Source organism: Diadema antillarum, unplaced genomic scaffold (genome assembly GCF_040938485.1).
Source record: "Diadema antillarum isolate AM-2024a unplaced genomic scaffold, OU_Dant_1.0 scf00000138, whole genome shotgun sequence".
Lineage (NCBI taxonomy): Eukaryota > Metazoa > Echinodermata > Echinoidea > Diadematoida > Diadematidae > Diadema > Diadema antillarum.
In genome coordinates, this window is record NW_027271027.1 from 272,857 (window position 1) to 291,098 (window position 18,242).

The 18,242-nt window shown below is 39.3% G+C and overlaps 1 protein-coding gene across 4 annotated transcripts in view; it reads right to left on the minus strand.

Annotated features, from left to right (window-relative positions):
* Positions 1 to 18,242, minus strand: part of LOC139721107 (uncharacterized) — a 196,555-nt gene that overhangs the window by 111,981 nt on the left and 66,332 nt on the right. For 3 of the 4 annotated variants that reach the window (XM_071632436.1, XM_071632437.1, XM_071632435.1), the window contains exon 1: positions 17,706 to 18,159. The exons of the other annotated variant lie outside the window; for it this stretch is intronic. In XM_071632436.1, the coding sequence (XP_071488537.1) occupies positions 17,706 to 17,778 (73 nt within the window). In that variant the 5' untranslated portion in view covers positions 17,779 to 18,159. Of the gene's footprint in view, positions 1 to 17,705; positions 18,160 to 18,242 lie in introns of those variants that run through there. 4 annotated transcript variants of the gene reach the window in all.

Consider the following 18,242-nt stretch of genomic DNA (forward strand, 5'->3'; position numbering starts at 1 on the left):
TGTTGGGAAATCCTGATACACACAAAATTAGACTTGCTGAATATATGCTATATATCAAATATATCAAATACTGTCAAAGTTCCTTGTGTACAAAGCATATACTGGCATGCACAATGGAGAAATACAAGTAAGTATTGGGTCTGCGCTGGAGACTAATCCATAAATGTTGCAGCTGGTAACAACAAAAATGAAGGAAAAAGGAAGGGGGGGTGTACGACCGAGGTTCTGGGCAAGTCATCCTTGTTGCCTGTATCATCTGCGTCCATGAGCTATCCAGCTCATGATTAATTATCTATTGATTACCGAGTGTTGCCATTTGGCAGGGATCCTTGCGCGATAACCTTCGCATCCTGAAGTATAGGCCGACGAGAGAGCAGCTAAGTGAGGGCTTGCGTGATTCCTTGATTGTATTCAAGGTGATTTAGTGACAAGCACATACATACGTTCCTCTATCCCTTGCCATTATCATCACTGGGTACAGCTGCCACGGCAACAATAAATGAGATACAACAGCCAACTATGCTCACGTCTCCTGAAATCACATTATTTCATTGTGGCACTGCATCTATAGAAATTCAATGGTGATAGCCTTCGTCACTAGCCCCCTTAGCCTTCTTTCCTCCCCCTCCCAAATGTAAACATTTTTTTTTTACTTATCAAGAAATAACATGCAGACCGTAATCTGTTGTATGTTCAAACATGTCAGATCAATATACTATATCATGTCTAATCTGCTGCAGCATGCTAAAAAAAGAAAGAAAAAAACCCTTATTGATGATCCCGAGAGAGATTTGAGAATACCTCAAAGTGAAAGTCCGATCAAATGTCTTTATATTTCTTGGTAGTTACGAAGTATGGGGAAACTTCCTTCTATCATCACATTACCCGCGTTTACGCCTCAGAGAAGAAATGTGACCTGTCACCTCGCTGGTCGCATTAGTCACGTTAGCTCCCGAAGCAGGCATCTATCCATCAAGAGGATTCATTTTGACCCCCCTCCCCTCCTCAACCGATGAGATGGCAAGGGCCTAATTGTGCTTGATTGGAGTAGCACGGGAGCTATTCCATGACCTTGACGGAGAACAAGTGACGAAGCAATGACCTTGATCGAGCTCAATCAACAGGTAGAGACTTTCAGCGTAATGGGGTAAATGAGTCACACACACGGGCTTTTTCTGTCATTGCTTCTGATTTCATCAATAATTCATTTCTGTTTGGCACAAGCATTCGCCTCCAGTGTAGCAATACAACGAGATTCTAATTCAGTGTAATGGTGGCCTGACAGCAGTATCAACAGATCTAAGTAATAACCTCTTTTTGCAAAGCACTACCCCATTATCCATACAGTGTGATCTACAAATGCTGTGTTATGCTTGAACGGAAAGCACATGCGCAGCTCAGTAATGGAACGTGATGCGGGGCATGGATTTCATTCTATTCAATGCTGTGCATGTTATCTAGTTGCCCCAGAAGAAACGCAATGAATCTCTCATGCCAGATGTTCAAACATTCTGAAAACAAATGAAAACCAACACATGTACGACAACATTTGCATTAATTGTTGTCCCAAACAGAATATGCAATACGTAAGATCTACATCTTTCTGTCAAAATTACCCATACTCATTACGTTCTCCGTCTCATAACTCGTCTAAGCTTAACGGAACTGACTTTTGGTCGCTTGACTTCCCAAACTTGCCGATTTACCTCATTTAAACAAGACGGTGAGATCACTACTTCCTGTAACACCCCATTTATAAGGTCACATGTTCAGGATGAAGAGACAAGATAAATAACTTGTTAAACTTTGCCAGGTGCCTCACTTAGGAGAAAAAGGGGAGATTCAGTTGTAGTATTTAAGAATGCATCTTGCTGATGTTAGTTATATGAGAGATGAACTTAATCATTTCCTGCCTAAGGCACTGACCCTGTGTGAAGAATGTTATTTTTCTTTAACTGACAATTGCAAGGCTAGAATGCATTGAGTGAGAAGGTGTAGGATTACAGAGTATGTAGATGAGCATGGCGTGTCATAAAACCTTTTTGGGGAGGACTTCAGATGAAAATAACAAACAGTGCTTTCTTGCATGAATATTGCGACAGTTGTCCAAAAGTGCACAGATGGGATTTCATAAGAGTATTAGGATGTGGTTGCTGATATAAGTTTCCATTTAATACAAGACCCTTATCTCATCAAATCGCTTCCATTACTCAAATGTTTCTTCTTTCATACACACTTTCAGCAGGCATACACTCTAACAAGAAGATAGAAATTATTTCTTGAGTGAGCTACAAAGAATTCAGCATAACATCACATTAGAAATTTTACATGGTTAAGTGAGAAATCCTTACAAAGAGAGAGCTTTACATGTATGTCCGTTCATCATATATTTGTGTTTTTGTGTCTGTGTATGTACATGCATGTGTGTACATACAATACCTATCTATGTATATGTTCATTTACATAGACAGACAGACAGATAGATAGATAGATAGATAGATAGATAGATAGATAGATAGATAGATAGATAGATAGATAGATAGATAGATGGATCAACAAATAGACAAATAGAGGGAAAGAGATAATAAGATATAGATATACTGTTCAATTTTTGTACAATATGTTATACAAATTTTGATCTACTGTTGCATTAGTCTCTTTTTAACCCAGCAAGTATATTTCCTATCTCTAGTCTCTTCTTTCTCCACCTATGACTACCTCACTTTCTGTGTTCCACTCCATCGACCCCATGTTTTCTTTACTCTGCCTCTCTCTCTCTCTCTCTTTGCCAATGGATCTAGCATATCTTGTCTCACAGGCATCGAAATGGCTGCTGGAATTCTGGGAAGGCTGGGGGACAGGATTACAGCTTGAGTGGGGGTAAAGTGAATCTAGATTTAATGGACTGGATTGGAGGTCCCCTGCTCAGTCCCCAAGTCCTGCGCGGAATTCCAAATGCCAAAACCTTACTCAGACACGGGGGAAAATAGATGCACACAGCAAAATGACAAATATTGTTTATCCATGCTGCATCTGTGGCACTCGCTTGCATGTTAAAGGTCTCATGGTACCCACAACAGCAAAGGGCAAGCTGAAAGGTAACATGACATGCAGTTTGAGAATCCTGTGGATTCACAATTTGGGGTGCAACACACTGTGTAATATTATGGAAGAGGACAAATTGTTGCCCCCACGGAAATGCAGGCCCATATTCATTATGTTGACCGTGGCATACTGAAATTCTGTTGCCTGTGGTAGAAAAAATTCACAGGTGTTACCAGGTGGACTGTAAGTAATTTCTGAAATGTCACAGTAAGCAGTAGAGTTGCTGGAAGGACATTGAATGATTTGTTGTTCAATTTTCGAAGAGGAATGTATGGAAAAACATATGATGAAATTTTTGCAGACACACAACACTTAACACCATCTACAGTGTGTTTTTTGTGTGTTGAGGTCTGCCTGCCTCATATCTATCTCTGAGAAGACTTATGTCATGTGAGTGGGGGAAATGAATGTGTATCAACTTTCTAAGACCTTTTAATCATGACAATCAACTTGTGTGATCCTACTCTATCTACATAGAACAAAATATGGCCAAAAAAAGATCATGTCACAAATGAGGTCGTTAAGATTCTGATACTGCATGACCTAGTCTGTACAAGTTGCTCCCGGCAGTGCCAGGTTAAACTCCTATCATCCCTCTGAGCTAAAAGAATATAAAGAGGTAACAAAGAATACAACTCAATGACAGGATGTCATATCTAATTCAATCATCAAAGAAGGATAGTCCAATTCTTCTGTTCGTTTGCCACCCAATTCCTGCATTCAGCAAATCAGTTGACTTCCCTTCATTTCCTTGCTTTTCCCTTCATTTCCTTGCTTTTCTCCTCTTAGGCATTACAATATCACTTTTTTTTTTTCTACAACTATCATCTGTTTCTCTTGACATGCTTCTGTCGAAGATCGCTGTCTCTATTTTGTCTTCTATTTGTTAGTCTTGTCCATTCCGTTTTGTCCCGTACAGCCTTGTCTTCATAAGTAATTTTGTTGTCTAGTCTTGCTTCATGTTTGTTCGCGTCTGTTAGTCTTGTCCACCCCGTTTTGTCCCATACAGCCTTTCTTCCAGCAGTTGTTTTGTTGTCTAGTCTTGTCCTATGTTGTTCACGTCTACATGAGTAAGTGTACTTAATTGTGAATCTAATTCTCAGTGGGCTTCCAGACTTCTTCCTCTTCTTTTTTCTTTTTTTTCTTTTGTATTTATGATGCTTCAATTGATCTTCCCATTGATGTTATTATTACAGAGGGGCCCACATTCTACAAGCTCTGTCTTTTTAGTGGGTCTCTCCATTTTTCGCACTTTAAGCAAAGTTATACATGTACTTCATTTCGATCACTTCTGCTTCTTTTTTACTACAATGTATAATTACGATAACGTTCTCAATTGTTGTACATTCTTTTTGATACATAATGTTCTGTTTACCTTATTCTCTGTTGTCAAAAGAAGTGTGACTTATATGTTTTGTCGAAAAATGAAATAAACTTTGAATTGAATTGAATTGAATTGAATTGACTTACATGTAATACATACACACAAGTACACCCCCAACAGGCTAGCACATAATAATTTTCCCTGAGATAACATATTTTGGGATAAATCAATGATAAATAAATCATACACTTTTTTATAAAAGTGCATCACTTAGAAATCAGTGTATTCAAAACAAACTTTGCCATGTGCTGCAGCGGTATTCTTAACCTTCCAATGTAGGCACGTCACAAACACGTGAATGGAGGTCCGTGAATAAATATCACTTCTTGAAGTTTCTAGTGATATTAGTTTGTGGGAAGTTAACACTGGCACATTCCCGAACATCACTGAGATCTGGTTGCTTTTCACTTTGTTTGCATTTACCCCTTTTTTTCTCCTCTCCTCCTATCTGAGCTTTCAAATGCTGAAAGCTTCGCTCATCCAGGGAAGGTTAATCATTGATCAATTTGGCGACATTAATGACTAATGTGGAATGTGCCTTTACGTCATCGGTCCGCAACGACAAAACATGCTACGAGAACAGAATGTTCATGGAATGAGATGTCAGGCCTACAAAATGAAGATGTCTGCAGATGGCTCTTTGGAAAGGGAGAGGAAAAAAAAACACTCAAGCACAAGTGCACATGTAGTAAGGCGATGTACGTCAGAGAAAGGGTGCTGATTTTTGAGCCCGACAATTCATTTTTGGCATGGAAAAGATGGCTCAGAATGCATTGTGGGTAAAGAGTCTGTCAGCTTGACTATACAATAAGATACATGAAAAAAATCATAGTTATTTACCTATTGTGAAGTTATACATTCCTGTGTGGTGGCATATGATAATATGCTAAGGTAGTAATAGCCTATGGCATATGTGTTACAGCAGTACCATGGGGGGGGGGGGGGATGTAGAGAAAAGAAGGTCTGAGAAAGAGACTACAATACTCTTCCTTAGGCTAATGATTGATTTACATCCGTAACATCACACTTCTAATGACATGGAATGACAGAGATGAACTAGTGGTCCTTTGCAGAAAGACACAGGAGATAGAGAGAGAATGTGTGTATATTTGTGTGTGTATTGTGTATATGTGTGCGTGTGTGATGATATATGTACAAAATTCTGTTGCCTTTGTCATCAAACACTTTACAATAAAACAGGATGTAAAGAATAAAAAGTGCATTCATATGTACTTATGCGATACACTAGACTCAAATGTGTGTCAGATCCTACTTGATAGTGTGTTCATATCTACAGGAGCAAGCAACCTCACAACACAAACACATGTATATTCCTTTGCAATCCATGATAAGAAACTGTAAGTCTGGATGTGCAAGGGCTGGATGATCTAAAGTAGATGTCTGATTGTTGTATCTCTTGCATGGTAAAGCAGTCAGCTGAATGCAGTTTGACTACATCTTGAACATCACAGCATGACTTGCTCATTCTGAAATCAACCTATCTGATTCCTACTAGAACAAGCCAGTTCACAGTTCCAATATGAGCATGTGCACATAAAGGTCATTGCAGACCTTCTCTTGAAATGGATTTGCAACTGAGGTATTCAAAACCTAGATATGGCTTCATGACAACTGTGTTATAAATGAACCAGGTGCAGATTGGCATTTACAGGTAAATGTGCATTCCTTTCAGCAACATTAACAAAAGCCTTTTATGCAACACTTGCATGTAAATTACATCTTCCCGCATAGCTGTCTTCAACTGCTCTTCTTGAAGACTATTCCATGGTTTGTAGAGTCTGTGGTTAGAGAGGTCATTGCAGACTGTGAACTGGCTTATTACTCGTGGTAGGACTCAGTATCTAAAAAGAAGCAGTTTAAAAATGACTGCATTGCATGATGACTGGGAGCATAGTCCAACCAATTCCTATCTGGATGCATTCCTAAGTGACATACACGGACATGAAGACATTACAATACATGTACATCCATCAAGCTAAACCTAATTAAGACATCAGGCACAGAAACTTTAGATACTGACTCACTTAATTCTATGCATGTATAACTAACATGGTAAGCAAACCAACCACGATATTGAAAGGCTAAGCTTTGTTTTACTTGTACATCATATGCTCCCCCTGAATCCCCCATTCCTTACCCTCCAGGATTTTTTTTCCCAGAAATCTTCATCTTCACTGATCATATTTCTCTAACAATGTATCATGGTGCCTATCTAATTCCTTTATTCACCAATGATGTTCACCCATTTCCAGTGCATCTCTTTGCCATGTTCAAATTAAGGACATATGAACAGACATGCTGTCTTGGAACAATATGCTCCAATGGCTTCAAATCAATCAGCATTTTTGTTTTGTTTTGTTTCCTAGTGCCTGCTATTCATGCTTAAGGTTGTACTGTAACCATGGCAATAGCAAAATTGTTACCTTCCCCCTCTCCCTCTCCCTCTCTTCCCCATTGGCACAGAGGCTTGTTCCATTTTCAAATCGGCAACTGTCGGTATGATCAAAGGACGCAAGAGAATGTGGGACAATGGCCGATTTCTCAGCTAGATTTCTCCTGATGGATAATCATCGCAATTTGCATACTCTCAGATTCTCTCGCCACGATTCGTCAGCACCCGTTGTATGAGGAATCCGTGATGGAGCAGGGCCCTAATTACAGCCAGCAGATGAGATGGAAATGGAGAGCTAAGACAGGGAAAAAAAAAATCAATAGTTTATCCATCGAGCCAGGAGGAGCGTTCCCCTCTGTGGCCCCGTAAAGTCTGCTGGCCCTCAAGAACCAATGCCAAGTTTTTCCCTTGATGTTAGCAGCCCACCCTGGGGCTACAACTTAATGAAAAAACAGACTAACTGGACAGAATGTTGGTGGAGATTAATATTAATTTTCTTCTCGCTTAAAAAAAGAAAGAAATTGTGCTGATGGTTACACAAATCAGGCTGGCGACTTTGTTACTCTCCATGTATTGTCAATTTCAGGTTGGCGTAACTATACCATAGTTGGCAAATCAAAACCAGCATATTGATTGCAGCCATAATTGCACTTGGCATGTGTGTTGTGATTTCATGCAGACTTTCGTATCACTGTAACATGTCATATCAAGGAATTCAGTAGTCTCACTGCAAGACAGATTTAAACAGTTGTCAATCAACCCACTGAATATGGTCAATTCTATTAAGTTCAAAAGCCTCAGATTTAATTACAAAATTGATTAACACTCTTCAAAATAGACAGAAAGGCTGATTCATCCTACACTTTTTTGTGTGTATGTGTGTTGGTGAAATAAACAAAAATATGAGTGTTACTTTAAAAGCTATGATGTGTGTCTGTGTATGTGTAGTCTACATCTTGATTTTCTATGAAGGATTCATATCATCGATTAGATCATATGTGGACATCTCATCAGTACGTGGAAGATGCAGGTCATGATCAACACAGCATTTCAGTGGGCTCTCCGATCAAGTCAGGCATAACTGATTAGCCTTGGAGGGGAAGCTGCAGGCTGTCTGGCTGGGATAGCACAGTTTGCCGGCATTCAATCAGTTGGACAATCACAGAGATCCTTCGCCACAATTGTAATTTTGGGACAAGGGGACAGAAAAATAAGAATTAGTCAGCCTGCAAAATGATTAATTCTTCCCAGACATCAACTGAGTAAACAGTTGCTTCAATGAATTCTTATTCATGCTTCGAGTGACATGTTCAGTCATAATGATAAATGGAGGACAATCATAATGAAATCTGTCTCTTCCATGAAAAATATTATTTGCTCAGCTCTTGTGGGGAAAAAATGAACTCTTGTCTTTACTTTTGTTATGATTTTATACATTTTCAATGCGTGTTCCTTGAAGCTTTTATCTGAACACAACAGGTGTTTTGCACACATACATTGTGCAGACCTTGACACCCTCCATATATGATAATTATAAACTTGTCATTTCTATAAAGCAGTAAAACAAAATTTAGTTGCAGGTAATGTTGACAGATTATCTAAACTCCTGAAACTTGTTGTTATCAAAACAAATCATCAACACAGTGATTGTGTTATGATTCACCTGTGCCCATAACTGTCAGACATTATGAACGGAATAGTTTTCACACATCTAATTGCTAACTTAGTTAACCGTTCTCACAATATAAAATCATGATTTGCTCACTGAAAAATTTGAGCTACAGAGTCTTGTTCCTATATGATACACTAAAAAAAGAAATATTCACGCCCAAAATTTTTGCAAATTGGAGGCAGTGCCCTTCTTTGTGGCATAGAACTTCCACAAATCGCTACTGGTATGCAATGCATTGTGTCTATAGACAAAAACTTTTGCCGGTATTTCACTTTCGTGAATCTGGCTCCTCGCAAAATTCTCAAAAGTTTCCTACAAACAAAGATTTCTGCTCTCACAGAAGCTGACCTTTTTTTTCTGTAGAGCTTGGAACACGCCCACGGATGATAATTGTACAGTGCTATGATCAGTACTCTACACAGGGGTACAAAAAAAAAACCCACCTCAATTAGAATCTGACCTACATCATTGCATGGAGAAGTTGCACAGAAAAACCAAACAAACATTCCTACCAGACTGAGATCAGCAACATACACCTACACTGAGGAGAGAAACTTAGCTATCCTTGTGTGACGTAAGGAAGCGGTTGCTATTGGAAACCCGATACAAGTGCTGTCGCACACTGCTGGTCATGTGAGGTGGGGAAGTTTTAGCCCTTAAATGTCAAATTTTCATGGTAGATAAGCGAGTCTCGGCACGAGAATTAGCTCCCAAGGAGACATGACAGTGCTTGAAATCAATGCACCTAATTGCTTTCTGGCGTGAAGTCATTTGTACAAGGCACATATCCATATACGCAGAGCTTGTCCAAACTCTTGGCTTAGGAATGGAACACACACATCATTTCATTGTACCAAAGGATGATGCAAACCTCCTCGGGAAGTAAGGAAGAAAGGTAGAGATAGTTTTGGAGGAAGAGGAGAAAGTGATGGTGAGAAAGTTAAGTTTGACAATGTATGATAAAGAAAGGAAGATAAGAAGGAAGAAGAGGAAGTTCAAATGTGTTGAAAGAGAATACAGAAGAGAAGGAAGGAGTAAAGATGGAAATAAAGGATATTCAAAGAATAGAAAACAAAATAGATCAATGACAAAGACAGAGTGAAAGAGAGAAAAAAAGAATACGAAAAAAACAAACAAATAAAGAACAAATAATACATGAATATTGGAAGATGTAAAAGAGAAAATCAATGAAAAAAAAATTAGCTGAAGGAAAGACCATGGCACAGAGAAAGAAAGCACACAGGCATAAGGGGAAAAAAAGCTGAAGACAGACAAGGGAAACATATGGACAGGTACAACCACGGTAGGAGGAGAAAGAAAAAGATGCAGCATTACACAGAGAGAGTACATAAGCAGGTGGAAATACAAACAGGCAAAGAGAGAGAGAGAAGGAAAGATTCAATGAGGTAGAGACAGAACGGAGACAGAGAGGGAAGGAGAGAGAGAGAGAAGGTGAGGAAAGAAGAATGTATAGAAAAACAGGCATAACTTGTTTGAAGCTAAAAGTATTCATGACGTGCTTCTGAATTACAACTGAAAGTAAAAACCACTGATTGATTTCCTTGTCTGCCAAAGATAGGGATCTTTTTTTCTACTCCAGGGGAAGGGGGGAGGGGTAAACTGGTGGGTCTGGTGGAGTTCTGCTTAGAGATATAACAGCAATGTTGGTTGTGCTGCAGGGAGGCAGAGCATGTACGTGGGATAGTTTCTTAGCACTAGAGGGAATAGCTCTGCCTTGAATTTCATCCCATCACCGTGGACGACACGGGACGTAATGAAACAAGGGCACCGCCGATGGAACGCCATGTACCGTGATGATGAAATGATTCAGCGATCACCGCTGATCCAGACATAGTGGGAAGTGCAAGGAGAAACGAAAAAAGGAAATAGGAAAAAAGGGAGAGAAAGAGAGATGGGGAACACGACACTCCCCATGATGCAGACAAGGTGAAGGAAAGCGGAGGCAAGAAATAATCAATGTCCAGAAAGGGCGGGGAGTAATTCAAGAACTGAAGAGAAATCAATCAAATACTAAATGCTCCCTGGCATGTAAGGCTAAATGATGTGGAATCCAAAGACAAGAATAGGCAAAGTACTGCATGGACCAAGTGTTGGAGGTGTGAGTTCATATCCAGATTAGATCAATACCTCCCTAGTGAATCACTTGATAACTGAAGATAAATCTAATCATTATTCTCTCCCAGGCTTTTCTATCACCTCGCTAAAGGCTACCTTTTGACGACACAAGCTGAGACAATGTCAGGCATCCATATTTAATGCACACAATAAGTCGTCATGTAAGCATGAGGGGTGTAGTTTTGCCGGAGGGAGACAGGACTGCAGACACAAGCCCAGGTGAGAGAGGTTACGAATGACTGCTGACTGCTTGAACTGTCGCCTGGACGATCAATAATTAATGGAGCCGGTTAATTATGGTGAGGAAACGAAGTCCTGATTGATCAGAACTCACATGCCCTACTGTTGCACCTGCCGTACTCATGATTAATTTACAACTTGGCTCTAGGATATGGTAATTTCATACGAGCTTACTTCCCCAGTTCGCAGAAGGCAAAGCGCTAAGGTAGAGGACTTTAGCTTTATGGATTTAAACTGTTACTCAGAATGAAAGGCTGTGCACAGCCACTTGTAGGATTCACATCAACAGAGGAGTGGCCCAATGCTGTCAAAAATATATGTATACATATCTTTTTGTAGTGGATGTTCATGTACTTCAGTCCCATGTTCATCTCATCAAAGCAACGCACTGGCGATTATAAGGGTTAACTAATGCTCAAACATAAATCAAAGTTGCAAACTGTGCAAAGATGACAAATATAATTACAATCAGTGATCCTTCATCACCAAAAAGCAAGACATGTAGACTACCCTACAGTCAAAGTAAAGTTGAATAAACTCTACACTCATACAAAAGGGTAAAAAGAACCGTAATCATAACTGACAGACAACTTATACATCAAATAAAGTCTGCGTTGCACTGGCAAGCTGACAACAATAAGGACTGCTTGTAAAGAATGAGGGTGGTGACATCTTCGCCTTGTCTAACCCCTAAGAAATAGTGTAGGAGGAAATAAAAAAAAAATGCCCAAAATTAGTTTGGCCTCAAGGAACACTTGACCTGTATCATTTCCTGCCCTGACTACCAGACCCTCGAAGCTGAGGAGTTTGGGACGCACAGCATTGATTTCATGATATCCGTCCTGCCTCATATAATGTCCCATCCCCTTTTTACCTTCAGAGAGAAACTCTCTGAAACGCCAACAGGCAACTTGGCGTACAGAAAAGGGGTACTTTCATGTCTGACAGAGATAAGATCATCTCATGAAGTCACAAAAAGGGGCATCTATCATGAGCTTTCAGTTGCCAACAGCTACCAACCCAAAACAATCTGTAGCATGTTACAAAAAAAAATATCAGGATAGCCAGAATATGCATACCATATTGAATGGCACTATAACTCATCGGCAATATTGAATATGGTCAATGGCTTTTTTTATATCAGTTTATAGTAAATAGGTAGACTTAAATATGTGTTGTGTAAGGTTAGACTGCATCACGTGATTGTGGGGAAATTCAGTTACAGCAGCTACGCTTTATCTACGCAGAGATTCACACAGCGAAGGGCATGGTAGGACAAGGCCAAGCATCTCAACATATATGCGCATAGAGCACTGGACGCAAAATGTAACAATTTATGATATGTAAGTCTGTTCTACAATACGCATACACGGCTATAGCTGTACGTAAACAAGGTTATGGTTAACTCTGTGTGCAAGAAATCACAGTAGGACTATCAAGGTGAGTCCAATGTTACATCTAGGGCCTAGACCTACAGAAATGGTATGTAGATTGATGGACCTATTTACTATAACAATTAGGGCATGCTCTATTGATGCACTGGTACTGGACTATTGAACTCCAAGTACTAACTTACAATGTATCCCTCTAGCAGTTCTATTCACCTCAGCCTGCGGCCTTGGTGAAACAAAACAGCACTCGAGATAATTTAGTATTTGTCATTCTACAATCCAGTATAGTGCATCGTCAAGTATGCCCAATGTTACTGCTAGACCGTGATCTAACGTTAGATTAGGCCCTACTGACGCTTTAATCCTGTCTAAACTGTTGATATGATCATGAGAAATAGTGCAGTGCAGTATTTATTGATAGACTATATTTTTGTTTACATTTGAATAATCTTTGATTAATCCTATTTTGGTTCATAGCATTACACAGATGTACTGTAAATGCTTGGCTTCTATATTGCAATCGCAATGCAAGCAGGTAGCAGTGCAGATGACAATGTGTTCACAATATAATAGTGTTTGAATTGGCTAGCACCACTGCGATTGACCAAGCAAAATTTCAGTAAATATTTTTCAGTTTATAAAACAAATATGGACTGCTTTTATTCAGGGCATTGTGGATATCATTGCTCCTTGAGATCTCAACTCCTTAGATCATAGTATGGAGTTGAGATCCCTTGGGGCAAGAATATCAACAATGCCCTGAAAGGTAGTCCATATTCCCTGTACAATGTTGCCCAAGGGCACTGGACTGCTAATATCGTTATCACAGTAACGATCCATGGAAGACAAAATCATCACAAGTGTACGGTGCAAGGTAATGCAGCCCTTTCCATGAACACACAGGACTGCTCTTCAATGCCATGTCAATTGATTTCAATACAGTTTTTCTCTTTTCACCATCTCACAATACCAAAAACCTGCATGGCTTTAGAAATCACTTCTAGTCTTCAAGTGTTTTCTCACTACAGGAGATGGGCTTACAGTCCAATTTAGGCATCCTGCAGGCAGCTGGGAGTTTGAAAATCTCCCTTTTAAGATAGCCCCAATCATGTCTACACAACATACTAACCAATGGTCAGATTAAGTTACTCACTAATACATCTTCCTTTGTCACATCCTGATTTAGATGATTTTCTTTCTATGCTGCTAACAATGAGCATCTGACCTTTCTATACTGTGACTAGTGCACACCAGTCAAGGGCAAATGCTATTGGGTTGACCACTTATTCTAATAAAACTGCCTTCCAAATCAATTCTGAGGATATAGGGCAGTTACTAGTCTCAGTTATTTCTTTTCATTGAGAACATGAATCCAGGGGAAAGGAAATTCAATTTGTCCTTTTAAAAGAATATCTGCAACATATCAAAAAATGACAAGAAGTTATTTAAGGCTGACTGAGCAATAGTGAGGATACACATCAAGAAACTATAAAGCAAATACATAATTTGCAAAAACAGCAATTTGCAAAACTGATATCTAGAGATTTCACTGAACCACTAACGAAAACAAAATGTCTTAGTATCATCATATCTGGTAATACCAAGACTTCAACTGATTTAATGTCACAGCTTTACCAAGTCTCTGATTATATTCCTGAAAAACATATCGCACCAGATGAAAAACAAGAGGAACAACCAACTCGACTCCCCCACTGACAGGTCTATGGGCTTGCTAATTGAAACGAGACTCTGATCAGATGCAATACAAATAGGGGCACAAGGGTGCCCCCTCTCTTGGAAAACACATTATGGATGTGGAATCACCCTTTATGATCCTACACCACATGCTTGGAAGCGTTTATTAGCAAATGTCACTTAAGTGGCTACTCAAATTTGGATGATTATGGGCCAAAAGCTGGCAGCCTCGTAATTCTTATAATCACATTACTGATGAAATATTGCAAAGGGGCCACTATCAGAATTCCATCATGCCAAACAAGAAACAAAGCACAATTCTGACGCAAAGGAGAAGAGAGCGGTAAAGCTGTCTATTCAAAAAGCTTGGCACACTTCACTACAAACTTACCAGATGTAGCTTACATCAACTGAAAAAAAATATCACACACACACACACACACACATACACAGAGTATGGCAAACATGAAGGTGATGTAGCCAAAATGAATATCTTTGTAAGAAAAGAAAATCTCTCAGAGAAATTCATAAACATAATTGTTGAACCAGATTCATCATAGCATATCACACCCTTGACACATCTTACGATATGTGATAAGAAATTCATAACACATAACTGTCCCGAGCTATGATTTCTCACACACAAACATACATGTTTCCTTCTGTCACTACTGTAAAAGTGGATATTTTCGCGCGACTAATTTTACGTGCTTGACCGGGTCAGAAGAAATTCGCATGTTTTTAATTCCGCTGAATCAAGACATCACGCACAGGAACATATGACAAGCAAAAATATTCACGTGCTTTTATTTTTGCGCAGTTTCTGGTTGAGCAAAATGCGCGAAAATTTCAACACCGCGAAAATTTCAACACCGCAAAAATTTCCACTTTTACAGTATCTACATCCCCAGTCCCTATCTTGTTGCTATCATTAAACTGTTTATTTAGTTTGATTAATCAATGCATTATTGATGTAGCTTGCTCTAAAATGATTACACTAATTACCCCATTGAGGGTACTCATTGGTATAGTGACATGGAATCAAGGAGGGCAAAACACAGACAATCCCATTTAAGATCCATTGAACCCTGAAGTAAATTAATGCACACATGTTCGTCTGTTTTTTTCTCCTTTTCCTGTATCTTTAAGATTAATTTTCATCCAACTTTACACTATCATTTTCTCAGGGGCATGGAACACATAAACTCTTTATTTGGGGGGAATAAAGTAAATACAGGCTTGGAAACAGATCAGACTCTGACATAATGTAACATAATGTTGATTCCTGATGGTGATGTTTGTGGTGTGACAAATCTGTTGGGTAGACCTCAGTCATAACAGTGCTGCGTGATCTCGTAAAAATAAGTCTGGCAAACTCAATGATCCATGTCTGTGTGAAACATTTCTTTGCAAGATTCCTTAACTTTGAACTTTTGAAATAATTGGGGTTCATGTTCACTATTGCCTGAGTAGCTGTCAGCAAGAATGAACGTACATTTGTGGAAGTCGTTGTGCATTAGTCAAGATCTACCACTCATTGAAAAACCACATGCATGAAGCTGATTTTTTTTTCTTAAAATAAAATCACCACAAAAACAGCTGGAACAGAGTTTCATAAAATTCTCCCATCTTTCACATTGCATGTAATCATTGCATACAGAATTGTAAATTCAGAAAATTTGAGCCATTTCAAATCCCTCTGCCAGCACATTACAAAATAAGATCATGTTTAAAGCGTGAGAATAACATGCAAAGGGTTAATGATGTAAGATTGTTTTGATCCCGATGAAAGCAGCCATGAAAAATTGCTACGCTCCAAGCTCCCAAAGCATACCATGCAATCCTTGAACTGCTGTCAACACGACAGAAGCTATACAACAGTGAGACACAAAGGATGTAAAGTGACTTTCCTTACAGCATGATGACCCTGCACACAACCATGAAAATAACTGTCACTACTTAGCAGCAGCGAGGGAAGCCATAGTACCTGAGCCAGTAAGGCATATTAACATCCTAATCAAAATGTTCCCATATTGTGTTGATTCACAGCAATGGTTACAATTGTTCCCTCTCCCCTCCCCCTTCTCAAGTTCAATGTTATTATCTATCTATCTCTCACTCTCTCTCTATCTATCTATCTACCCAGCTATCTTCTATCTAGGCCTATACCTTTCTATCTACAGTATCTATCTACCCAGCTATCTTCTATCTATACATTTCTATCTATCTATCCATCTATCTATCTATCTATCTATCTATCTATCTATCTATTTACCCAGCTATCTTCTATCTATACCTTTTTATCTCTCTATCTATCTATCTACCTAGCTATCTTCCATCTATACCTATTTATCTATATATCTTACTATCTATCTATCTATCTATCTATCTACCTATCTAACCAAATTGAAAATGGAGGAAAGCTGTCTTTGATTGAACTGCATGGCAGAAGGAGAATCACAAGTAGTAACATCTACATGTACAATGTATGAATTTAGTAGGCCCTGAATTGAATATATCACTTAATAACAAACTGAACAAAATGCATGTTGTTTTATGAAATATGTTCTACAATGGTTTCAAGTCATTTAAATTTTGCATGAATAGACCATATCACACTGTGGCCATTATCCCAGTCAAGCTAACTGCTTATTGATGATGGTTTCCTCCACTTATATCTTAAAATATGATACATTATATTTATTCCCTCAAGTACTCTTATCCATTTTGTATGAAAACTTTATTGTTAATTTGTCATATAATACAAATGTAATAAAGCAAACTGAAGCTGAAGTGGTAAAGAAACTTGTGTATTCTTGAGTCAAACCCACTGGAAAGTAATTCTGTCTGAAGAATGGAGTGCATGTGTCAGATTCATTCTGAGACATTGCCGATAATCATTGTAACCAGATGGAGTAGAACTTCACCCATGTATGATTACTTAGAATGGGAGTAATACGAAAGTGTCTGGACGTGTCTTTGCATGTGCCTTAATTCAAGCATGTCACATTACCGACAGAAGAATGGATTATGTCAGAGGTAGGGCCTAACACAAGGTAATAGTCAAAATTTCAGGGAAATAACCCAGTCCTGTTTGCTTTCTACTTCTGAGCCATATTTGATAAATCATATTTTGTTACCAAATGCCAACTTTAGATCAGACTTTGATGGATATCCTAAAGGTGTGCAAATGGGTCTCTCATGCATAAAGAGCCATATAGCCCAGAGTTACAGACCCCAGAGTTACAGACCCCAATCATCAAATAATCTCCATCTCGCTTATCCACGATCCAGATTTACCATAATATAGTCACCGTTATGGCTTATCTCGTCCAATATGGTTTTATCAGTTGTGCATGCATGTGGTATAATGACACATGCAAACAAATACCTAATTCTGTGGTAATAGGTGTCATGTATTATTGACGTAAGGTGCATTCTGCATGGTCTGAATGCTTATATTATGAAAGGAACAGGGGGAAAAAACTCCTCTTGCAGTTGACTACGGGATGAGATGTTATAACTCTCTAACTGTTAGGCAATATGACATCAAACCCTTCCCACATTTCATACAGGGGTCTCTTGCTTCAAACTGCTGGCTGTTGCACTCTAGTCCACACTGGATTGTGCAAGCCCATGGAGGGGACCCCAATTGATGTCACAACTCACCAAGCTTCTGTATCTGCTCAATCTGATGCTCCTGGTACTTGGACAAGCGCAGGCGGTTGTCCATGCTATCCATCCACTGGCCGACTCCAAGCAAAATGGCCAAGATACGGAATCCAGTCCTCTTCGATGTCTGCTTGTCAAACACACAGTGTAACACACCTTAGTGATCAATGTTTCTGGGACTGAACACCGAACAGCTGGCAAAAATCAGGCACTCTTCTCCGCTGGTATTATTTCCTCAGATTTTTGCCCAGTTTTGTCCAGTTAATGTTGTGTTGAAAAAAGGGCCGACAAGGCAAGTTCGTGGGATTACTGATTAGCGTCTATCTACCTCTCTACTGCATTTCGCCTCTGCACACCATCATCAAGCGCACAAACGCCACGCAGTGCATAATGTCTCGGTGGGCGAGTGGGTGCAGAAAAAAGATGCACTGTGCTATGCCGGTACGTTATGCCTGGGTGTATCTGTGTGTATAGTGTGTGCAATGAGAGAGCACACTAGGAATTGTGTGTGTGCATCTCTGTGTAAGAGAGTGC